The sequence below is a fragment of the Marmota marmota genome, unplaced genomic scaffold, assembly GCF_001458135.2.
Source record: "Marmota marmota marmota unplaced genomic scaffold, marMar, whole genome shotgun sequence".
Classification (NCBI taxonomy): Eukaryota; Metazoa; Chordata; class Mammalia; order Rodentia; family Sciuridae; genus Marmota; species Marmota marmota.
The window spans coordinates 3,580,703-3,605,958 of record NW_026000138.1 but is presented as its reverse complement, the minus strand read 5'-3'; the positions used below and the strand labels follow the sequence as shown (position 1 = coordinate 3,605,958).

General features: G+C 49.9%; 1 protein-coding gene across 2 annotated transcripts in view; it reads right to left on the bottom strand.

The window, feature by feature from the left end:
• Positions 1 to 25,256, bottom strand: part of Ccdc63 (coiled-coil domain containing 63) — a 43,466-nt gene that overhangs the window by 9,485 nt on the left and 8,725 nt on the right. The window contains exons 4-12 of one of the 2 annotated variants that reach the window (XM_015502509.2): positions 20,816 to 20,912; positions 20,243 to 20,412; positions 17,774 to 17,963; positions 11,117 to 11,225; positions 8,149 to 8,171; positions 7,606 to 7,787; positions 5,990 to 6,095; positions 5,854 to 5,929; positions 2,085 to 2,305 (exon numbers count right to left, since the gene is read on the bottom strand). In XM_015502509.2, the coding sequence (XP_015357995.2) occupies positions 2,085 to 2,305; positions 5,854 to 5,929; positions 5,990 to 6,095; positions 7,606 to 7,787; positions 8,149 to 8,171; positions 11,117 to 11,225; positions 17,774 to 17,963; positions 20,243 to 20,412; positions 20,816 to 20,824 (1,086 nt within the window). In that variant the 5' untranslated portion in view covers positions 20,825 to 20,912. Of the gene's footprint in view, positions 1 to 2,084; positions 2,306 to 5,853; positions 5,930 to 5,989; positions 6,096 to 7,605; positions 7,788 to 8,148; positions 8,172 to 9,584; positions 9,608 to 11,116; positions 11,226 to 17,773; positions 17,964 to 20,242; positions 20,657 to 20,815; positions 20,913 to 25,256 lie in introns of those variants that run through there. The other variant, XM_048785595.1, reaches the window with a different exon arrangement.

Genomic DNA, 25,256 nt, shown 5'->3' with positions numbered 1-25,256 from the left:
GCCGCAGTCTGGCTGGGCACACAATCACGAGCCACCACACAGCTTGTAGATTCAAACAGCAACTCTTTATTCCCGAACTCACACCAGCCGTATACAAACACGTTCTGGGGAAATCCACGTTCTCTGCCCAAAATCCACGTTCTCTCCCAAATTCACCTTCACTGGGCTTCTGTCTCCCAAAATATACTGTCTGAATCCCGTGAGAACTCAAGGGGAACTTAGGCAGCAGGATACGCCCTATTCCCAGCAGGAATAATCTTAAACCTTAAACCTGGAACCTAAACTGGGAACGCCCTAAACCCGATTATGTTAAACCGGGAACACCCTAATCCGCCCTGGTCCTTGAGCAAGGTCAACTACATTCAATGTCACTGCAAAATGTCAGCAACATGGGGTACGCTGGCAAGGAAATTGTCATACCTACTTGGCTAATGGCTCCCAGCATTGTACCAGGGATTGAACCCAGGGGCACTTGACCACTGAGCCACCTCCTCAGCCCTTGTTATTTTTTTTTTGAGACAGGGTCTTGCTGAGTTGCTGAGGCTGGCCTTGAACTTGTGATCCTCCTGCCTCAGCCTCCCATCTGAGCTGCTGGGATTACAGGCATGCTCCACCACACCTGGTCCCAATCAGGAGTTAAATGACCTGTTCAAGAGTCTTAGAACCTCAGAGCCGCTCCTAAGCTTCGGAAGTTCTGAGGTTTCTTAATGAAGAGCAGAATGATGGTATGGGAGGGTGTGAGGCATCCATTCTGGAGATTCCCTAGGGGGCTGTCACCAGCATCTTCTGTGAATAGTGGGGACCTTCTACCTGCAGTAATACGGAGTGTGGTCATCACATATGGGTATTAGAATGTGGCTAGTGCCACTGAGGAACTGGTTTTTCAATTTTATTTAATTGCAATGAATTTAAACTTAAATAGCTACATGTGGCTAGTGGCTACTGCACTGGTCTGGGCAGCTCCGGAGCAGGAGTTCTCAGACTCTAGCAAGAATCCCCTGGAGGCTTGTGAAAACGCAGATCACAGAGTTTCTGAATCCAAGAATGTGCATTTCTAACAAGGTCCCAGCTTCAGAGACGACAGGGAAGCCGGGTCTTCAAGTGGTGTATGCCTGTAATCCTGGCAACTTTGGAGGCTGAGGCAGGAGGATGACAAGTTGGAGGCCAGCCTGGGCAGTTTAGCAAGATCCTGTTTCAAAATAAAAAGGGCTGGGGATGTGACTCGGTGGTACAGTGCCCGGGTTCAATCCCAGTACCAAAAAAAAAAAAAAAAAAAAAAAACAACAACAAAAAAAAAAAAAACCCTGGAGTCCTCACATCTTTTGCTATGGCTTGTCCTTGTCCCACTGGGTCTAGAGAGACGCTCCCTCCTGCAGAGTGGAAACTCAGGCCTCACCTGCCCACTCTCCCTTCACCGCGCTCGGCCCGCAGAGCCCATGCAGTGCCGCACTTGACCACCAGGGGGCAGCGGCGATGCGCCGAGCCCGAGAGGCCTGGCGGGCTTGGGCGGGCCAGTAGCGAGCCTGGCGCAGACGACTGGGGAAGAACTCGGCTTCGCGGGGGAATAAGGGCCAGAGTGGTCAGATCTGATTTTCCAAGAGAAACAGGAAATGCGATTTGCATGTGGAATATACTGATTTTTCAAACGTTGGAAACTAATAAATTAGCAAATTAGCAAGTGGAGGAGCAAAAAAGAAGGTAGGCTGCATTTGTCCAGTCTGCAGCCTGGGACCCGCCCTGCAGCAGGGGAATAAGGGCCAGATATATCATAAATAGTAAATATTTTATGCTTTACATCTCTCTGGATTATAAAGTATGCCATGGATTATAAGTGTCCCTACTGGAGATAGAGGGGACCCGAACCCATTAAATGTACGTCTTAAATGAGACACAAATGCCAGTTTCAGAGAAGTTAGATTGTAGGGGGAGTGCGGGGGACACATAGCAATGCTTGCTAGGCTGGTGTGACCTTGGGGCCCTTTTCACTTCAGAGTATGTCTGGAACATCCCAGGGAGGCTGCCCTAGGGAGGGCTGCTGTGGGAACAGGTGGTCCCAGACCCAGGCAAACAAGAGCTGTCCCAACCTGGATCCCCTGGGTCTTCTTGTTCATCATCTCCATGTCGTTGTTGAGCTCCATGATGTAAGTAAACCGGGCAAAGTTCTTCTCCTCCTTGGCCAGGAATTCCTCAATGAGCTGGCTCAGGTTCCCATCCTCCACCAGCTTCATCAGCCGGAGGTGGGCCACCTGGTAGCTCTCAAAACTCTCTCCCTTGCTATTCTTCCTTTGCCTTTTTGTCTTGAGAGCTAGAGAAGAAACAGTGACAGTGAGGAGCCCTTCTGCTCCGGGTCAGGCAGATAGCATGTGCTCCACAGCATGGTGGCCCTGTCCCGGGAGGGCGGGCGCTGGGTTTTTCCAAAAGATGGATTACAGGCGTGGGCCACTGCACCGGGCTTCTGTGTTTCCACTTCACCAAGACCTAATTCAGTATTCACTAAGTGCCAGACCCTGGGCGAGGCTCTGCTGACACAAAACCCTGGCCCCAGGGAGCTTTTCAAGGAGGAGTCAGACAAAGAGAGGAAAGAAAACAAGATATACAAGTAAACAGAAGAAGAAATCCGCTTATTACCATTGCGGCTGGAAGAAGGCACATCCGGCACGGAGATGGGGGTCCTGCGTTAGGTGGGTAGCCAGGGAAGGCCTCTCTGTAGAGGTGACGATTGAGAAGAATGAAGGTCAAGGCAGTGGCCAAGTTAGTCTGGGGACAGAAGATTCTTAGGAGGGCTCAGAGCTTGGTGAGTTCAAGGAATGAGAACCTTCAAGGAAGTTCTTCTCTGAGTCTCACTCTCACTACCCTAGAATCACAGAATCCCTGAACCTAGACTTATCTCTCTGATTTGGCCTCCACATGGCAATCAGAAGGTTCTTTCTAGGTCTTTCTGGGCACATGACATGATGTGGCTCACATGATGTGGCTCCTCATGGTCCTTGGGGTCAAGCTGAAGTTTCTCAGCATCATTTATGATCTGGTCTCCTCCAGGGCCTCCTGTGACGGGTTCCCTCGTGTCACCTCCTCCAACAGGCCCACCCTGACCACCCTAGATAAAGCAGCCCTGGGTCACTGCCTGTCAATTACCCTCTTTTATTTTCTTTGTGCTCTTGGGTTTCTGAGAACCAAAGAATCAACTTTAAAAAGAAGTTTAAGAATCAGCTTAACTTCTGTGTTTTATTTTTATTTTTTTCAAATTGAGGGGTACCAGGGATTGAGCTCAGGGGCACTTGACCACAGAGCCACATCCCCAGCCCATTTTTGTATTTATTTAGAGACAGACTGAGTTGCTTAGGGCCTCGCTGTTGCCAAGTCTGGGTTTGAACCCGCGATCCTTCTGCCTCCGCCTCCGGAGCTGCTGGATTACAGGCGTGGGCCACTGCACCGGGCTTCTGTGTTTTCTCACTTGTTGGATCCCCTGAAGGGTCAACTCTGTGAGGACAGGATCTCTGTCTTATTCCCACTGTGTCCTTTCTGCCTCTCCAGCTCCTGGCATGTGGTCAGTTGGTCCCTCAGTGTCCATGGAGGACTGACTCCAGGACCCCTCTGCACTCCAGCCCAGCCGTCCCACCCCCAGCCTTGCCTTGGCTGCTCTTGCTATCTGGATGCCTGGTGCCTGCACCACTAGTCTTGTGTCCCCTCTCCTGAGACCTTCGTTGGCCTCCTCCATCCCGTGTCTGTGTTTCCTCCCAAGGGTCTGCCCAGTGCGAAGTGTTTGTGTCCTTTGTATGTGTGTTTTCTTTTCTTTTCTTTTTTTTTTTTTTTTTTATGTATGTGTGTTTTCCAGGGCTCTGTACCCAGAATGTAAGCCACACGACATCAGGGCTGTTATGGTTTGGATGTGATGTGTCCCCCAGAAGCCCAGACGTGAGACAAGGCAGGAAGGTTGAGAGGTGAAGTGACTGGCTTATGAGGGCCTCAACCTAAATGGTGCACTGACCCCGAGAGGGTGGTAGCTGTGGGCAGGTGGGTGTGGCTGGAGAAGGTGGGTCATGGGTGTGATCTGGGGGTATATGTCATCCTGGGTGACATCCTGCTTCCTTGTGGCCGTGTCCCAGCTGCCCTCCTCCGCCACCCTCTTCCGCCGCCATCCTCTCCCGCCATGATGTGAACCTCACCTTGGGCCCAGAGCAATGGGGTGAGCCATCCATGGACTGAGACCTCTGAAACTGTGATCCCCAAATAAATTTTTCCTCCTCCAATTTTTCTTGCCAGATCATTTGGTCACAGTGATAAAATAATTAAAAGCTGACTAACAAAGGGTGAACACAGTTGTGGTCACTGCTCCCCTCTGGTCTCCAGCATGGTGCCCGTTTCAGGCTGTAGTCAGGAAGTCTACTAAAGATTAGAAATGGATCAGGTGGGTGGACAGTTGGATGAGGGGTCCAGAGATCACAAAGAACATGACCCTGACAGATCACTCTGAGGGCAAAGGGCACAGGAGGGACAGGACTAAGAATGAGGAGAGTAGTGGTGGGGGCGGACACGTCTGGGAGGGAGCCCTGGACCTGCCACTCACATTGCCATGGACCTCTGGGGGTCAGTGACAGAGCCCACTTCTCATGCTGTCATGGGGTCATGTGGAACTCACATGTGCCAAGCACCTAGGAGAGGAGCTTGCACAAGCTGGTGGCCCCGTAGACGGACTGGCTCCAGGACCCCTGGATGATTGGCAGATGAATAGAGGGGTGATGGACAGGTGAACAAATTGGTGGGTGACTGACTGGGTGGCTGGGTGGGTGGGTGGACACAGGCCCAAAAGGTGAAAAAGCTGTGGGTCGTTATCTTAGAGGAAGACATGGGCTCCTCAGAAGCTCTTCCAGCAATGACTGACCAGGAAGAGGCAGGAAAAAAACAGGGAAGAATGAATCCAAGGGCCCGAGGTGCAGCTCAGCAGGTCCTAGGCCCTGGATCCCCTCCCAGCACCAGAGAAAATGAAAACCAACATAGCGGAGGGGGGGGGAGGCTCTGGGAAGGGTGTGGCCTAGCAGGCCTCCCTCCCACGGCTCCCCATGGTCCTTGGGGAGTTTCTCAGCGTCATTTATGATCTGGTCTCCTCCGGGGCCTCCTGTGCTGTCGGCTGGCATCCCAGGACTCAGGGTGAACGGTCCCGGTGCTTGCCCTAAGTGGTTAGGGGGCTCACCGCGCTGCACCGCCATGCCTGCCCTTGGGAGCACACGACTGTGCTGTGTGCTAGGCACAGGAGCCTAGGTGACAGGTCCCCAGGAACACAGTCTGTGTGTGCGCCCCTCATAAATGATGTGTGCCAGGTAAGGGAGGGGTCATTGCTCTGTATGGCTCTCCGTGAAGTGTGCGCCTCTGGTCTCCACCCCTCGGGCCCTTGCCTCCTGTCGATTTTGTGCCCTTTTACTGTGATACATCACCGCCATGACTGTGACCCTGTGCGGAGTCCCTTGGGTCCTCTTGGTGAGTCATCAAACCTGGCCTGGTCTAGGACACCCTGACACATAGATACTGCTTGGGACATGTTTATCCTAAAAATCTGGGCATTGTTTCTCTGAAATTTGAATTTAACTAGGCATCTTTTTTTTTTTAATTCTTTTTTTAGTTGTAGATGGACCCAGTCTCTTTATTTATTTTTATGTGGTGCTGAGGATGGAACCCAGGGCCTCAAGCATGTGAGGCAAGCGCTTTAGCGCTGAGCCCCAGCCCAGCCCTATTATTTTTTTGTGCTAAATTTGGCGATGCTACCACAAGGAGACTGGGGAGCTCCGGGGGGTGGGGTGGGGGGTGGGGGAGTGGTGGGTGTGTGGGGGTGTGGGGAGGTGTGTGGGGGTGGTATACCTTCTTTCTTTTTCGCGTCCTCCTCCAATTCCATGCGGTCCTTCAGCTTGACGTGCAGGAAGGACTTGAGCTTGGCCTCGTGGTCATAGAAGGACTTGAGCTTGGCCTCGTGGTCGTAGAAGGACTTGAGCTTGGCCTCGTGGTCGTAGAGCCGCTCCAGCTCACGGATCTCCAGGTTGTACTCAGAGATGTCCTTCTGCTGGCGGTCCTTCATGGCAGCCATGCGGGCCATGGCCTGCATGCTGCGAGGATGCAGGGGCTGAGGTCCCCAGGCACCTCACTCTCTTCCCTTCTCCCTGTGGCCCCGGGGGCTTCCTGTCTGGCCAGCAGCCACCAGGTCTCCTACTGACCAAGGACTTTAGGAGTGGAACAGACTAACTTACTGGAACAACTGGAGCTGCAAGCTCTAGGCCATGCACAGGAAGTGTGTTTTCCCATTGTCATCTCTGTCTCATCATCATCCTCACTACCAGCACCACTGTCATTATCATAATCATCACCAGCATCATCACCACCACCATCACCATCATCACCATCACCACCATCGTCACTGTCACAGCCATCACCACCATCATTATCACCATCACCATCACCACCATATCATTACCATCATCACCATCACCACCACCATTATGTTACCACCATCACTACATCACCATATCATCACCATCACCACCACCATCACCATCACCACCATATCATCACCATCACCACCACCATTACCATTACCACCATCACCACCATCACCAGCACCATCAACACCATCAATTACCACATCACCATCAATATCACCACCATCACCATCACCACCATCATCAGTGTCACAGCCATCACCACCCTCACCATCACCACCATCATTATCACCATCACCATCACCACCACCATCATCACTATCATCACCATCACCATCCATCACTATACCATCACCATCACCATCACCACATCACCATATCATCACCATCACCACCATTCACCACCACCATCACCACCACAATTACCATATTACCATCAACATCACCACCATCACCATCAACACCATATCATCACCATCAACAATGTCACAACCATCACCACTCTCATCATCATCATCACCATCACAACACCATCACCATCATCGCCATCACCATCATCACCATCAACATCATCATCATCAACATCACTACCGTCATCATCACAGTCACCACATCACAATTAACATCACCACTTCCACCATCAGCACCGTCATCACCACCACCACCATCACCACATCATCATCAATATCACCACCGTCATCATCACCACATCACCACCACCACTACCTGACAGTCACCATGACCCAGGCACTCCTTCATCTTATTGACCCTCTTTCCCACCTAAAGAGATCCTACAATGATGTGAAACGATGGAGCAAAGATTCAAGTCCAGATTCCTCTCACTCTAACACCTGCTCTCTCCACAGCCCAACTGCAGGCCACAGAGAGGCGATGGAGACAGTCCCTCAGGACCAAAGGCAGGGGCTCCCGAGGGGACAGTATCAAATAGAGGTCTGCGTATTAACTCCAGCACACCCTCCACTTACCTGGATTTCAGGTAAGTATTTTAGTGTCTCTAAGCCTCCTTGTCCTGGTCTGTAAAAGGGGGACCTAGGGCCGCTGTGAGGGCTAAAGTCACACACAGCCTCTGGCCTCAGCTGCATGCTGTCAGTGCTCAGAGTCATTGGGTTTATGGTCTAAGGTCCCCCAACACACCGCAGTGGGCACCTCCCCAGCACACCTCTGCTCATAGGCCTGAGAAGACTGCTCAATTGCTAAGTTCATGGTTTTCTTCTGCGACAACAGGCTCTGGCACAGCTGCTGGTAGATGTTGTCATAAGTGGCCTTCTCAAACCGCAGGTTCTCAATCTCCTGACGGAGCTTGGCGTTGCTAGTCAGCATCTTATCAAAGTGCTCAGTGACCTGTTGGAAGGGCTGTGTTTCAAAACAGGGCTGCTCTCTGGGCTGTAAGACAAGCGTCCAGAAGGCAGATGGAAGGTGGGAAGGTCCCACACGCTGCCTCACATCCCAGGCCATGGAACAACCATTGGGGAGCACCGGGTGATGGTGGAGTGGGCCACCAACTGGCTAAGTGGCCTTTGCTGGATTCTTTTCTCTGGATTTCAGTTTCCTCAATGACTTTTAGACCTAATTTCCAGTTTGGGGTCACTACATGAGAGACAGGAACAAGTTAAATGACACCATCAGAAACAACTGGTCAAGCTGGCCATGTGGCACATGCCTGAAATCCCGGTGACTCTGGAGGCAGGTGTAGGAGGATCGCAAGTTTGAGGCCAGACTCAGCAACTTAACAAGACCCTGGTGCTTACAGCTAGATGATTCTCTGTGGTGGGGGCTGGGCTGGGCTTCTTAGCATGTTAAATATCACTACCACCCACCCCCAATCTAGCTGTGACAAGCTAAAGTGTGTCCCTCAGAAGGCAATGTCCCTCTAGGGGCAAAATCATTCTTGATTAAGAGCCACTATTTTAAATTTAAAGAAACTTAAAAGACCTAACAATTGTATGAACCTTGTTTGAACCAACTTTTAAAGGACATTTTTTGGTTCAATTAGAGAAATTTTAGTAGGGATGGGGTATTGGGTCATGTGAAGGAAATACTCATTTTGTAAGATGTGATATTGATATTGTGATTATGAAAGCAACTGTTTAATTGTAAGAGGTGAAACTGAAGAAATCAGGGCTAAAATGTCATGATACCTATAATTTACTTTAAAATACTCCAGGGTGAAAAACAGTAAAGCCATTAAAGCAAATCATTAACAATTATTAGATCAAAGTGATAGGTATGTGGGGGTTCATTATTTTATTCCCTCTAATTTTTTTTGTACATCTTCATAAATTTGTCTTAGTTTTTTTAAAGAGTTTTTTTTTTTAAGTGATGTGGGTTACACTATGGGAATATGGGTTGGTGCAGTCACTATGGGAAACTTTATGGAAGTTTCTAAAGAAATTAAAAGTAGAATGACCCTAAGACCCTCTTCTGGTATGAGCCCAAAGGAAATGTGATTGGCAGCTGGGAGCAGGCAGCCTTGCTCGCTGTAGCTGAGGCACAGCAACACCTAGTGTCCATGACGCGTGAATGGATCAAGGAACTTGAACACATGCATGCATGCACACACATACACACGATCAATATTTAGCCTTAAAAAAAAAAAATCCTACCATTTGCCACAGTATGAGTGGATCTGGAGGACATTACGCTACGTGAAATAAGCCAAACACAGAGGGACAAATGCTGTGTGATCTCACTTACGTGCAGGGTTGGCCACAGAACAGAAGTCACGTGACAGAGAGAAAGACAGTGGTTACAGGGAGGGGTGGGGAGCTTCAAGTCAGAGGATTCGAGGGAGCAGACGTTTCAGATGAACAAGTTAGAGTCGCAATGTGAGGATGATGGGTAATAAAGTCCTACTGTGTTTGGAATCCCTGGGAAGTGAGTAGATTGTAGCTACTGTCACCACAAAAACACACACAACCATATGACGTGATGGATATGTTAATTTCCTTTGCTACAGTCACCACTTTACTCTCCACATGTATTCCAGAACATCACCAACTATGCCTTAAATATACATGATAAAGCTTATTTTTAAAAATAATTTTTTTAAGTTTTTTTTTTTTTAAGGTGATGTGAGCCAGGTATGGTGATGCAGATCTCTAATCCCAGCGACTCTGGAGGCTGAGGCAGGAGGATTGCAAGTTTGAGGCCAGTGTCAGCAACTCAGTGAGGCCCCTAAGCAACATAGTGAAACCCTGACTCGAAATAAAAAATATAAAAAGGGTTAGAGTGAATTTCTCCCATAGACACGGAAAAAGAAACAACTACAAAAGAGATTCCTGACAGTAAGGGCTTTGATCCCATCAGAGGTTTTCAAAGCACATTATGAGAGATGTTAGGTTTCTGCAGGGTCAAGGCAGGCTTAATTGAGGTAGCCAGCCATAAAATCTAAGGGAGCTCTCGTGGTCAAGTGTCAACACAACATCTCCCCAAGCCTGAGCGTGAGCACCTCCTTAAATTTTAAACCCTGGACTCTTGGCAGGTTTCCCTGTGGGGTTCTCCAGCTACCACTCAGGGGAGGGGAGGCCAGGGAACAGAGGTTCTTACTCTACACGAACTCGATTGTGCCATAAAAGATGTGACCTACTGGGAGGGCTCTCAGGCTCTCTGGAGTAGGCGGAGATTTCAGGGTCATGGGTATTCTGGGATCCGGAAGTCATCTTTAGAGATGGCCCCTAATCCACTCGAATGCATAGCCAGTCCTGTCCAGTGTGAGGGGAAGAGGGGACCAGTTTGGGATACAAAATCATATCTCTCCGAGACATAAGAGGGGACACCTCGCTGCAGAGTGCCTGGGTAACGCCTGGTGGTCAGAGTTTGGGGGAGGCTAAGAGTTTTGCACAGTGAGGCAAGGACCTGTCCCCCTCTGGATGCAGGAGCTGCTGGGCTGTGAAGTGTCTCCACCCAGCCTTCCTCCCCCTTCTCCTGATCCTCCAGGGGGAACCACCTCTCCTCACTCTGCTGCCACACAGTTTAGACTGGGCTGTCCCCACTCTCTGCTACCACTCTGGGGGAGAGAAAGCCAACCAAGAAGAGTCACAGGCCTCAGGTCCCTGTATTCCATTCTTCTAACCACAGTGATTGGCTCAAGGGTGGGCACATGATCCAAGCTGATCCAATGGGAACCCCTCCCCCGGGACAGGCATATTAAACCCTTAGGAAAGAGATGCTCCCTTTCTGCTGGCGTTTGATCATGTCTGGGGCTACCTAAGGATGACATTTACCCAGGGGAGAGATGGACAGAGAAGATGTCCAAAGGACATGTTTGGAGCACCTGCATCCAGCTATGCCTGAAGGCTCCACTTCTACCTCTGAGTTTTTCAGTTCTTGGACCAACACTTTCCTTTTTGTCATTGTTCTTTGGGGGTTTTGTTTGTTTGTTTAAAAGTCAGTTAGCAATTTAGAAAATCCTACTTAATACAAAAGTCATTGTGAATTGAGGATGATCATGTAAGGCCTAATAGCTAAGAGGATGATGTCGTTCAATAGCACAACAGTAAGTCACTGGCTATGACAAGAAGCAAGGTCTCACTGCCATGGTGGAATCTAATTCTGCTTGAAGAGGGTAGGCATCCCCCGGACGGTGGGGGTGGGGGTGGGGCGGGGCCGTGGAAGGAGAAATGGGAGTGGCTATACCTGCCCTGGGCCCGGCCTGGGGGAGTTCTTTGAGCTGTGCAAACCCTTGGNTATCTGTTTCTGCAGTTTCTGTGGGTTGTTGGCCTTCTGCATTTTTGTGAAGATCTGTTTTTGGCTTGAGATTTTTTTTTCCATCTGAACAATCTGCAAAAGAGAGACGGAGCTCGAGAGCAGGCAGCTGTGTTAGCATCTGTAGGGGTATAGATTCCACAGTGGGCTTGCTGAAGAGGGCTAACGCAGAGATGGAAATACCCTTTCTTGTCCTGTCAATTCTTCTCTTTTGGATGTCTGCTCAGTTCAGCTTAATCTTAGTTTTGGGTAAAATGAGGCAATTTAGAGTGTAGGATCTTGGGCTGGGGCTAGGGCTCAGTGGAAGCGCACTTGCCTGGCATGTGTGAGGCACTGGGTTCGATTCTCAGCACCACATAAAAATAAAGGTCGGCCAACAACTAGAGTGTGGGATCTCACCTGTGCATGGAAATTCCACTCACCTGTGGGTATGGACTCTGCCTCCCTAAGCCATGGTCTCTAGCAGAAATGAGTGTACCCCAAGGGGCCATCTGGGACCTTGAGCAGGTGTTGTTTGGCTCTTGCAGAGCAAGGGTACTTTGGGCATTTAATGGGTTGGTCACAAAATGTCACACATGTCATGACATGTGAGACAGCATCAGGCATTCAAGATGTGTCTCCCATCCCTTCCATCCCTTGGGACTTCCCAATGCCATCTGGACACTACAGAGATTAAAAAAAATGCCTTTATTTCACGTATTTATTTTTATATGGTGCTGAGGATTGAACCCAGGGTCTTGTACATGCGAGGCGAGTACTCTACCACTGAGCCACAAACCCAGCCCCTCAAACTGTGTTTTTGTTTTTTTCTTTGCAAGAGTAAAAGGAGTACAATTTATTCAAGAACAGAGCTCTTGAAAGGTGAGAGCAAGTTGCCAGCAAACTGTCTTTTCCATGTAAATACACTGTATTTTTCATTCAATTCTAATAAAACACTGACTGATCCAGGAACAAAGTGACTTTATAAATCAGAAGAAAGGGCTGGGGATGTGGCTTAAGGGTAGCCCACTGGCCTGGCATGCGTGAGGCACTGGGTTCAATCCTCAGTACCACATAAAAATAAAGATGTTGTGTCCACCTAAAACAAAAAAAAATTTTAAAAAAATAAAATAAATCAAAAGAAAGCAGTTGGACTGAGGCCACAGCTCAGTGGCAGAGTGTTTGCATGTGGGAGACAATGGGTTAGATTTCGGCAAAAAAAAAAAGGGGGGGTGCAGGAGATGTAGCTCAGGTGGTAGAGGGCTTGCCTTGCATGCACAAGGCCCTGGGTTTAATCCCCTGTGCTACACACACAAAATAAATTGTTCTGGAACTTTACCAAGAGTTGGTCACCATGAAAACAGCAGCCCTTGGCCAAATCCTGCCCACTGTTTGTTCTTATTAATAAAGTTTTATTGGGACACATCCACAGCCATTCACTTACGTATTGTTAAGGCTGCTGCCTTCAGGCTACTCAGGTGGAGTGAGGTTGTTTCAACAGAGACTATAACTTACAAAGCTGAAGTATTGACTGTTTGGGCCTCTACAAAATGAGTTTCCTGGCCCTGTTCCCGATATACCACACTAGAACATTCAAATATGGAAATAAATTTAATTGTAGTGTAAATAGCTTTTCTTTTATTTCTTCTTTACACTATAATTAGGGCATCACAATGATTTAAAAGAGTAAGTAAGCGGAACTTCGTATCATCTGTGAATTACAACAGGGTATTTATTGGTTGTTGAAAAGGGGTCTTGGCAAAGGATGTCGAATGAAAGGAGCCAGACATGGAGACATACTTTGAAAGTGGCCATTTACATGCTGTTCTATATGCAGGCAGAACAAATCCATGATGTGGGGATTAGGACAAGGGTTCCTCGGGAGTAGTTAGTGGAAGGGAAACGGAGGCAAGGCCCTGGTTTTAGGAAAGTCAAGTTCCTTGGTGAAGCCAGAGAAAGCAGTTTCAGTGGAGGGGACGTTGCTCCGAACACTGGGGACAGAAGTGGAGACAGCCCCAGCCCTAGAAAGGGAAGCAGAGAAAGTAGAAAAATCTCCCTGAAACTTCTAGAAAGGGGGAATGTGGGCAGTCACCTGCAATCCCAGGAGGGTTATGTTTTGTGTTTTGCTTGGTTTTTAGGTTATTTGAAGGAGGGGAAGAGAGGGACCCCTTGGAGAAAGAGAGGTAGGTGGAGAGCTAGGGGGCAGTTGCTCTGAGGCAAAGTTTCTTGGGGACAGGGGCTAGGGAGACCTTGCTCAGGAGACCTGGCCTTGTAGACCAGGTCACCTCCTCCTCTGAAGCAAGCAGATATGGCTCAGGGTGGAGGGACGCAGGGGGAGACACGGGGAAGGCCTGGCTGCCACAATCTTGACATCATCCACCTCTGTCCAGGGGACTTCTTGTTAAGAAAAAAAAGAAAAAGAAAAAAGAAAACCCAAATAACTTAAATGCCCTGTGTTGTCCTGAATGGAATCCTGGGAGTGAAAAAGGACATGAATGGAAACACCAGTGAAATCCCAATAAATATGGTAGTCAGGTTCACAGTCATGTGCCAGGGTGGATTTCCTGGTCCTGATGAATGTCCTAAAGTAACCTAAGGTGAACAGCAGCATGAAGGGCCTGTAGGAAGCCTCTGTGTTAGCTTTTTAACTAACAATTTTTAACTAATAATTCTGTGGATTTAGAATTATTCCAAAATACAAAGTTTACTTTAAAAAAATAGATAAATAAATACCCCTTGACTGGAGCCCCTTGGTTAGGTATTATGTTACCTGCAGCCCAAAGCATGCCTAACAGACACACTGTCCACTTTCTCCAATAGGACAATGAGCTGACTCTGATTTCAGATAAGTGAAATACACCCCATCCCAGCTGGCAGGGGAGAATTTTGATGTCTCTATCCTTCAGCCCCAGAGTCCTACAAATGCCCCCCCCTCGGGGTCACTGTCCCTTAAACCTCACTCCATAGATGTTCAAATGTGTCATTTCCACCCTCTGCTAGAAATGGGCACAGCCAGCTGCAGTGTGCTCAGTCTACACCTAGGCAAAGATCCTTATTCTCCACCCACTCGTCAGCCCCACTGAGAAGGAGCAGTTTGACCAGAGTCCCAGGATTCCCCAGGCTAGCCTGAAAATGTCCTCTGAAGAAAAGTGCCCTTCGAGACAGGCGAGGACCAGGTCCCAACTGTATCAGGGGCACTTTATCTTCTGGGGTTTGAGCTGTGACTAAGGGGTGAGGCTTTCTGGGGAGAACCTGGTATGTAAAGAAAGCAAGGAAATAAGGGGTCACCACCATTTAATCATCCCTTCAGAGTGAGAAGTTTGTCTAGAGGCAGCTGCTAGAATTCACCTTGGAGGATGATCTGAAGCCCAGGTCCTGTTCTGGGTTTGAGGGGTCCTCAGTGAAGGAGGCTTTGGTGCCTCGGGGTGAGTGACAGAGCTTGTCACCCACACTGAGTCTGCCTCTGGCTGGGGTCAGAGACCCCTGAGCCAAGATTAGGCTGCTGAATTCTGGAAGCAGTTGTGTCAGGGGTCCTGTGTCAGCACCCCTGAGTTTCAATGCCCTTCATTTGTCCCCACACCTTCGTGAAGTCTCTAGGGCACAGTCCCAGCTGTCACTTTGAGACACAGAAAGATAAATCTATTGCCTGCAGTCGCAAGCTATGGCCAGATGGCTGGCATGAAATAGCAATGTGAGCCAACTAAAAGAAAACACATGGGCTGGGGATGTGGCTCAAGTGGTAGCGCGCTCGCCTGGCATGCGTGCAGCCCGGGTTCGATCCTCAGCACCACATACAAACAAAGATGTTGTGTCCGCCGAAAACTAAAAAAAATAAATATTAAAAAAAAAAAATTCTAAAAAAAAAAAAAAAAAAAAAAAAAAAATAAAAGAAAACACATACCTGGGTTTCAGGGGGAAAAAAAAAAAAAACAATAACACAGAGTGGTTGCACACCTGTAATCCCAGCCACTCAGGAGGCCAAGGCAGGAGGATCGAAAGTTAAAGGCCAGCCTCAGCAACTTAACCAGGCCCTAAGCAAATTAGACCCTGTCTCAAAATAAAAAGGGCTGGGGATGTGGTTCAGTGGTAGAGCAACTCTAGGTTCAGTCAGTCTCATCCCCCTCAAAATAAAACAGGCTGGCAGAGTGCTGAATTGTGCATCTGGAATGCTTCCCTAAAGACCTGTGTGTTAAAGGCTTGTTCCCCGAGAGAGGTGCTATTAGGAGCTGTGCCACCTTTAAGAGGTGGGGCCTAGCGAGAGGTCTGCAGGTCAAGGGGGCGTGTCCTGAGGGGGCTGGCAGGACCCAGCCCCTTCCTCTCCTTCTCTTTTGCTCCCTGGCTCACCACCATGAAGTGCTGCCTCCACGCCCTGACATCGCTGCTCTGAAGGGATGCTGCCCTCTTCACTGGTTACCCTGGAGCCACCAGCCTCTGCTCCTCCTGATTAAGTTCGCCATCCTGGCCCCTTTGGTGTCTCTAAGGCAGGAGCGGCTCTGGCGATGCTGGGAAGAGCCAGGAGCCTTGGGCTGAGCCGAAGGAGGAATGGATTCCCCAGCCTGGCGCTGTCTTCCAACACACTTGCTACATCCTCCCGGGGCCAGGCAGAGCCCCGTGAGGCTCCAGCGACCTCCTGCAAGGGCGAAGCTCTGTCCAGGGGTGGAGGACACAGGAAGGGAATTCTGGAGCCTGCCCGTCCTGGGATGAGACGCAGCCAAGAGGCTCTGTATGGGGCCGTGACACCACGATCTTTTGAGGATCCCACACTAGGTTGTCCTCGCCTAGTGCTTCTCAAGACCCGTGTCCCATCTTTTCTTCAATTTCCCTCTTCACTTTTTGCCTCCTTCCTCACCCACCCATCCATGCTTATTAAACACCTGTTCCCGTGCCAGACAAGAGAAGGGCGGCAAGCAAGGCGGATGGTCCTCGCGCTCAGAGAATGATAAGCCAGTCTTGGAAGTGAGCCTGGGAGGGCAATGAGCAAGGTGCTCCCGGCAGGCTCAATAGGGCCATCTAGTGCCTGAGAAATAGTGCCTGAGCTGGGACCTTAGGGATGAATAGGAGGTCACCAAGCACAGAGGATGGGAAGGGCACCCCAGCAGAGGAACAGCATCTGCAAAGGCCTGATGAGAAGGAGGGCACTGTGGAATCAAAGGACATGAGGACCGAACACCCAGGTGCGGGTAGGGGATGGGGAGGCAGGAGGGCCACGGTGCAGCAAGGCCCAAGCCCACTAGAGCATTTGGCCTGACCGCAGAAGATCACTGTCTGAGGCAGAGAAAAGATGTAATGAGATCTTTTGGATTCATTCAACCAGTTAATATTTATTGAGAACTTGCTGTGTGCCAGACAGGTGTGGGAATGGGCATTACCACGGGGACTGAGAGGACATAGTCCTACCCTAATGGATCAGACAGACTGATGAGACAGACATTAAGCCACCACGTCTCAAGGCAGAATTGCAACTGTGAGAAGAGCTTAGGAGGGAGGTGCCATGGGTGCCTTTGAAGAGGGTAAGGAAATGTGTTTCCCACCTGGGTGACCAAAGTCTTCCCTCCAGGTCTAGAGCCCTGATTGCCTGAGATCCAGTTTCTCTCCTTGGAGGGCCAGTGATTGACTAAGCTGACATGGTCTCTTCCTCTCCTTTCCTCTGTCTACGCTGAAGGAGGGCTGGAGCGGGGATGCAACTCAACAATGGGAAACCGCACCAAGGCCGGGTTTTTGTGTTTTGCAGAACCACTGCCTCAAAATCTACTCCCTACCCTTTTCCATGCCAGAGACTGAGCTGCAAGGATTCAAGATGGCTCCCTAAGCAAGGATTGGAGGGTTAAACAGAGAGGAGTCGGGTCTTCCCTTCCTCCGGCTTGCTCCAGGTCCACCCCACATGCCCCCTGTAGCTGTCCTGCAGACTCTCAATGTGCTCACTCACACCCTTGAAAAGAGCCCCGCCTAAACCCTGGCCCAATGCCTGCTACTAAGGGTGCTGCCTGCTCCCGGACAGCAGCCTAACCCGTAGAAGAAGATACACTGTACCCTGGAGAAAAGACACATAGAAGGCCCCCAAGAAGACAATTGGGGTGGTGATGGGGGAGCATGTGCAAAGACCCTGAGGTGAGCCAGAAAGGTGGGCAGGGATGGACCATGCAGGGCACTTCAATGCATAGTCAGGGACATGATCATTAATGCCACCCAGAAAATCTTAACTCTTTGCCATGGGAGGGTGGCACTTCCTGGACACCTGTGTGGATGGGTAGAGTCACATGACTATCTTGAGCCAATAAGGCTCCAGGGCCAGTGTGAGGCCCTCCAGAACTCTCTTCCCTGACGTAATACCTGGCAGTGTTCCAAATGGGTGCTGCCCACCCCTGGCCACCCATGGTACATATGCAGGAAGAGGCCTTCACTGTTTGAAGGCATGGAGCCTGGGGAAGGGTGGCGTTCGCTGCTGCAGCCTGACCCCACTGCCCCTGGTTGATGCCCCAAGGACAGGATTGTGGTGTCCTGGGATTAAGCCCAGAAACTAGGAGCCCCGAGGACACAAGGGTGGCAGCATTTAGGGGAAGTCAGGAGAAGGACAGAGTCAGTCTGCCTAAGGCATCCTGGGAATGCCTCCTCCCCTCCTGCTCTGGGTGACCTTTGAGTCGCACCTTCTCGTCCAGCTCCACCAGCAACTCCTTCATGGACTTAATCATGGCCTCGTAGTCTTCCCTGGCCTGCAACAGGAAACGCAGCTCAAGGTAGTTTTTCTGATTCAGATCCAAGTTCTTCGAGGACTTCAGGAGACTCAAAACCAGGGTGATCTCATTCTGCTCTGCTTGCAGGGCCTGGATTTCCTTGCTGTTGGAAAAGCAGCCTGCGGTTAACCTGGAACCTCAGGAATTACTTTCAAGGAACATTCTAGACACTGTAACCTGGGAAATGTGTTTCCCACCTGGTTGACCAAAGTCTTCCCTCCAGGTCTAGAGCCCTGATTGCCTGAGATCCAGTTTCTCTCCTTGGAGGGCCAGTGATTGACTAAGCTGACATGGTCTCTTCCTCTCCTTTCCTCTGTCTACGCTGAAGGAGGGCTGGAGCGGGGATGCAACTCAACAATGGGAAACCGCACCAAGGCCGGGTTTTTGTGTTTTGCAGAACCACTGCCTCAGTGTCCTTTGGGAGCCTGGGGAAATGCAGAATCTCAGGCCCCAACCTGGGACCTAGTGGATCAGATGCTCCTTGAGTGTTCCGCAGGCTCATAGAAGTGTTGGAAGCAGGGCTCAGAATGCTAAAGAATGTTCTAGGGAAGGGCTTGGCAAACCTCGTTCTATAAAAGGCCAAAGAGTGAATATTTTAGGCTTTGGGAGCCACAGGTCTCTCTTGAAAGCTCTGAATTCCCCTACAGTGTAAAAGTGGCCATAGACAATGCATAATCTAATAGGTATGGCTGTGTGCCAATAAAACTTTATTTACAGAGAGAGGCAGCCAGCCAGATCTGAACCCTGGGCCATGGCCTGCCAACCACTGTCCTGTAGGACATTCTGTAAGGATGGGAATGTCCTCTATCTGCACCATCCAGGAACACCCATGGAGGCTCATGTGGCCAGTGCACATGGGAAATGTGACTCGAGCAACCAAAGAACTCTGTTTTCGATTCATTTAATCAGTTGCAACTTCAATAGTCACACATAGCTGGTGACCAGAGCACCTAGTCTTCTCAGCTTGCAACTGGACTTTCTCCCCTTCTTCAGCCCCTCCTGGAAGGGGGTCTTCCTTAAGGTGGAGAGAAAAGAAAGACCTCTCTACCTGAATCAGGCATTTGGTACGGTGGTTAAAGCTAAAGGAAGGTTTGTCTGTTGTAGACAGCTCGGACTGGGTAAGAGAGTGAGGTACCCCTAGATTTTAAAAGTGCTCCCTCTCAGGGTGGTTTAAGTGAGGGGTGGGCACTTGGAAAAAGTGCCCGAGGGCCCTGCCCTCAGTTCTGGCTCTATTTATAGGTGCTAACTGTAAAGAAACTAGACTCCCTGCTCTTCCACCCTTCCCTTCAGTTCCACCAAAGTGAAACCAGATCAAATGGGGCGAAGTAGCCACACCAGGAAGGAGGCATCTCTTGATGTCCACCAGGCGTCTATTGGGAGTCAGATGGCCAGGCACAGATGTGCAGGTTGTGGGCAGCACCACCCTGGAGAATGCCCACAAAGCATCACAGATGTGTTGATTACACTTTTCTAGGAGACACTTTTTCTTGTTCTAATAAAATCCCTACGTAATGACCATTTTTCCAACAGATGGCAGTAAAGTGTCTTGGGAAAGGATGCCTTTTAAAAATTCACAGGGATGTCCCATGTGGACCAGCCCCGGCCCTGATTAAGTGAATCCAAGGGAAATCTAAGGAACCGTTTTCTCCATCCTTTGAACTTCACGCATCATCCAACAGTGAGATTTTCTAACAGTGAGCTTTCTGTAAACAATACGGATGTAGCTAAGGCATTAGATTCCCGCGGAGGGAATCTCAGAATTCCCGCTTCTGTTTGTTTATTCAACTCTAGGGAACACCTTTCTGTTGACCAAAGAAATACACACACCGTTGTTTCTAGGGCAACCTAGTTTCATATATTCTATCATGAAGTTCCCCTAAGGACGCACAAATAGGGAAGGCCAAGGGTTTGCACAGCTCAAAGAACTCCCCCAGGCCGGGCCCAGGGCAGGGATAGCCACTCCCATTTCTCCTTCCACGGCCCCGCCCCACTCAGCTGATTGGACCATGAATAGACACGTGACCCAAGCGGAGCCAATCACACTTCCCCTCTCTTGGACTTTGGGAAGGATTCCAGACTGTGGCCCTGGGTCACTGGCAAACTCAAGAGTTGGGGACAATCATTTTCTTCCAGCCAAGAATGAAATTCTGAGAGAGGGCAGGAAAGAGAGAGGCACCAGAAAGCCTCCCCTGGGGCCTTCCTGAGGGTGGGCACCCTGCTCCCTGGGGTCCCCTCCGCGCCCTGGACGCTGACAACACGCGCTTCCTGCTGAGGCCGCGTCCAGCGGGTTTCCCCTGGAAGTGGAGCCTTTCGACGAAGGACTGGGTTCAGGAGAAGGTGAGCCCTCGAAGCCCAACCCCGCTGCCCTCCAAGGTCACTCACTGCTGGCTGGAGAGCTTCAGCTGGCTGCGGAAGTTGAAGGACTTGCGACTTTCCACCATTTTTCGGAACTGCAGCCTCAGCTGCCGAAGCTCAGCCTCCGCCAGCTGCTCCTTGGTCTTCTCGGAAAGTTCCGGAGGAGTTACCGAGGTTTTTCTCCTGTGCTTCTTCAACTGGTTGAGATGGTGCGGAGAGCGAGGGGTGAGGTGACCAGAAATGCCCGCATTGGGGCTCAAGGGAGGATGGCTGCCTGCACAGGGCTGGCCATGGCTGGCCACCCAGGACGAGGTGAATGCTCGTCTGCTACATGGAAAAGCGGCCCTGGGTTGCCAGGATGGCGAGATGTCTCCTGTCAACACTGCGTACTCAAGAGGTTCCTTGCTATGTTGGGAAGAGGGTATTCTTTGGGGCCCTGGGTTCAAGTCCTAGCTCTGCCACTTTTTGTGACCTTGGGAGAAAGTCACTGGCTGTCTCTGAGCTTCCAGGCTCCCATCAAAAAAATGACAAAGAGCTAATACTTGTGAAGTGAGTGTACAGCAGAGTGTCCAACTGTCCCCAGGAGCTGCGGTTACCTACCACCGGCATCTTGAAGGAATTGAACTTTTCCTCTGCTCAGACACTGGACCCACGGAGGTCAAAGCCAGTGAGCGCACCTCTTTGTCTCAGCAATGTCCTGTCCACAGTGATAAAAGGAAGAGAACTTGTAAGCCACCCTGCTGGCGGTGCAGGACCAAGTGACACCTCCTCCCTTCCCCACTCTCCACAGTCCCGTCCCCCGCCCACAGCTTGGCACGTGAGGAGGAGGCAGATGGCTGCCCGGTGTGAGAAGAGCCCCCCCTTTAAAGCAATGTTTGCCCGGAACTTGTTCCACTCAGGATTTATTATTAGGAGCTGGGCAGATGGTTCTGGCATGTCACTTACCCTTCTGCTCCTTGTCCTAAGGAAAAGGGGGCAAAGTGGCACTGGGGTGGTGTGTCCCCTTATGGGGTCGAAACAAAATGTGCCCCAGCTACAACTGTGGGTGGACCCACACCCCTTTAGAGCAGGAGCCAGTGGCACTGAGTGACATATTTATCAGGTCATCACTTGAACCTCACCTGGCCTACTCAGAGGAGGGGGCAACACTGACTCTCTAAGCCCTATGGGCTGTGAGACTCCCTGAGTCCCCAATTCCAGACTCAGGAGCTAGGTTCCTAAAGCAGAAATTCTAGCTTTGCCACCCATAGAGGAGGGGTCCCGAAATGTAGGGGATTAAAGCACTGGTTGTGTGGTTCACCAGATCTCAGCTCAAATTCCTCCACAACCACTAACGGGCCTTTCAGTTCTGCAGAGCTTCTGTTTCATCATCTGGATAATGGGGAAAATTCTAGAAGCCACCTTGCAGGCCATTATGTGTAAGGCACTGTTCCTGGCACATAATAAGTGCTCAGTAAATGGGTTGTTCCATATGGTGAAGTGTGGTGGTGATTGTCTCCTGGGGTTTGCAGGATTCAGCATTCCCTGTCTCCTGGTGAGGCCCTGAATTGCCTGTGAAAAGCCACACCCTCCCTCTCCCTTGCCCCTCAGGGGATCACTGCTTCCCACCAGTTTTAGGATTGGAACTATGACTCTATATGGACCAATCAGAATGCCAGATCCCTGCCCAATCTGCATAAGCCTAGCCATCTGGCCTAGTATTAGCTCAAGGGTGGTCACATGACTCCTGCTCCGCTAAGCAGAGTGTGTAGTGGAATTGAAGCTGGAACACTCAGAAGGGAGAGACTTCGCTTCCTCCCATACCTGAGCCTAGGAGAATGAGGTTAGGGATGACTGAGAGCCATCTTGCCTCTGCAGGGACATGAGAATAAAGCTAATATGGAAAGAGACTGAATCTTGAAAACATCATTTAAGCCTCTGGATTTAGCCAAGCCTGAAGATGCCTCTGGATTATGTCAATTACATGAATCAATGTTTTCCATTAAAGCAATCTGAGTTTTCTATCACTTGCCTCTGAGTGGTGAATCAGCCTTCAGGATGCTGTGGATAGGGGCTGGGGTTGTGGCTCAGTGGTAGAGCACTTGCCCAGCATTTGTGAGCACTGGGTTCGATTCTCAGCACCTCATGTGAATAAATAAAATAAAGGGCCATCAACAACTAAAAAAAAAAATTTAAAAAAAGATGCTGTGGATAGGCTGGTGCGGTGGCACATGTCTGTAATCCCAGCTACTCAGGAGACTGAGGCAGGAGGATCACAAGTTTAAAGGCAACCGCAAGGCCCTATCTCAAAATAAAAAATAAAAAGGTCTGGGAATGTGGCTCAGTGGCTAGGCAGCTCTGGGTTAAATCCCTGGTACCTAAATAAATAAATAATGATAAAAATAGAAAAAAAATAATTCTGTGAATGAAGCCCAGGATGAAGTAGAGGAAAGTCTCAACAAGGGAGAGGATTTTTAATTTGGATTTAGAAGAACAGACAGGATCTCACCCAAGCAGAGAGGAAAAGTGCAGAGGGAATTCTGGGCCTAGAGAGCAGCCCAGGCAAAGGTGGAGATACAAGTGAATAAAAGGAGTGTTCAGAAGATGATCGGTACGGGAGTACAGATGGCCACAGCCAGTGGGGAGTGACAGGGTGACAGGCAAAAGATCAACCTGGAAACCCACTGTTCCTGAATGGCTGAACAGCCACCTCCCTGTCACTCAGAGTGGCCACCTGAGGTGGCTTCCAGCTACAGCTTATACTTTCCAGCTACTTGTGCATCCAGGCACAGACATGTGATGAATTCTCACCAATGGGATGGAAGCAGTCAACTCCTGGGCCATAACTTAAAGAAATGCATGTGATCCTTCCATTCTCTCTTCCCCAATAGGCGTTTATGGGAGACTGAGCCACAAGACAGATTCCCAAATCAAATTATGGAAGAAGTCACCTGCCAACCATGAACACCCTCATTGGACTCCTATGAATGAGAAAATAACTTCTGTGCACCATGCCAATGAAATGTGAAGATTTATTTGTTACAGCAGCTGGAATGACTTAAGCTAGCTAGAGTTAATATCTTTCTTCCTAACATAACTTTAATGTTGTCCCCCCCTCCTCAGTGTATCAGAGGATGAACTGTGATTGGTTTCCAGTAATCATGGTAACTCCACCTCTCTTTATCAATGATTGGTTTAAAGATGGGCATGTGACCCAGCTCTGGCCAATGAGACATAAAGAGAAGTGTATTCCTATTCCTTTGTGACAAAACAGAACTTTGTCCATGTTTCCCTCTCTTTCTTCTTTTGGAAATTAGGGGGAAGGCACAATGGTTGGTGCTCTGGCAACCATGCAATGACCATGAGAAGAAATATCATTGTAACGCTGAGGAGCACAAAGAAAATTTTGGTTCTTATTAACAAGCTTTGCTATTGCCCCTTGTTGGAACTGCCTTCCTCCAGGCTGCTTGTTAAGTAAAATAATAAGTGTCACTATTGGGAAGGCACCCTCATTGGGTAACTTGTTCATTACAGCCTAAAGCATTCCTAACTTACATGATCAGTTTTGAAAATGACTTTCAGTCTGATAGGTAATGGGACAGTAGTGGATGGCAATGCAGGTTCTAGAAGGCTAGGAAGCTAACTGAATTTTGGTAAATCATCATTAAAGGAAAATATCTAATGTGGGGACGTTCCCACAGGCAGGAAGGCAGGGTAAGGGCAATGGCTCCATGTCTCTACTGCCTCTGGATGAGCCCTGGACGGGGGCGCAAGCTGCAGCCGGATTTCCCTCACTGATAAGGTTTGGGCAAAGGAAACCTTTCATTCTAATGGGACCCCTTTCAACTCTGGGATTCTGTGCAGCTCAATTTCACCTTGTCCAGGGGCTCTCCTACGTCCCAGGGCTCTTTGGATCCTAAGTGGTTCTGGGATGCACTGGTTGCAGAGCGAGACTGGGTGCACCTGCCTTTCACGGGCAGTGTGCTTTTGCCTCACTGGGCTCAGTTTCCTCATCTGTAGATGGGAGTACCCACACCCACGTGGGGTAGTGTGTGAAGCCCTTAGCACAGCCTGCTCATGTGATGGATGAATGGTGCTTGTCTGACAGGATTATCCAGTGTCTGTTCCTGAGATCACTGGCTGTGCTGGGTATTATTCCCTGGGAGCTGGAGCTCTCTTTGCTGAGACATACATGCATACCCAGAGCCAGGCTCCTCCAGGCTACTGGCTTCTCTTCAGCTTCCAGAGGCCAGCACAATCCTCCCCTTCTGGGGATAGGACTGCTCCCTGGTGATAGGTCCTCCCTCAGCCTCATAGCTGGGTCTTTGGAGGATGCCCCAGGGGTCCTGGTCCCTGTCTTACCACCCTCTCATTCAGAGTTCTCAAACTCACAGTTCAAGAATCCAATCCAACCAGCCTTCAAGAGTTTCAGAACATGAATGGGTGGCGCCTTCTCTCCTGGCCACAAGCCCCACTCTGTGCTGCTGCCTAAATGTGCACTGCATTCCCACATGTCCTGTAATTGCTATTCCTGGGAGGAACCAAAGCCGTCCCACTTCTGGGGAGCAGAAAGTGCCAAGAAGTCAGAGCCTGGTCAGGCCACGTCAGGCCATAGTCCCCTGGCGAGCACCCCGTGAGCTCTTGGCAAATACGGGGTTTGAATGGATGGCATCCCCTCCAGGCTAGCTGAGGCAGGGTAGGCCGGCCCCTCCTCTGCTTCCAAATTCTAACAATCTGACTTTAAAGGATAAGCCAGGCCTGTGGAGGGTCCTGCAGGGACCCTGTCAGGCTCCTGTGTGGATTAGACTGAGCCGCGGCTGCGCAACTCAGGAATTGAACCTGCGCCTTGGCGACCAGCTAAACCGGGGTGCAGAAAGACACACCATTAAAATAATAATAATGAGGATCGTTATGGGAGGAAAATGGAAACGCGTCGGACGTTTTAGGAGTTCTTTACACACTGCAATTTACCGATGTCTGGTGGGGAACAGGCGGCTTTCCAGGCTCAGGGCCCCTAGGTCCGCGCGGGTGGCGGGCGGCCGCAGTGCTGCTTTCGCCCGGC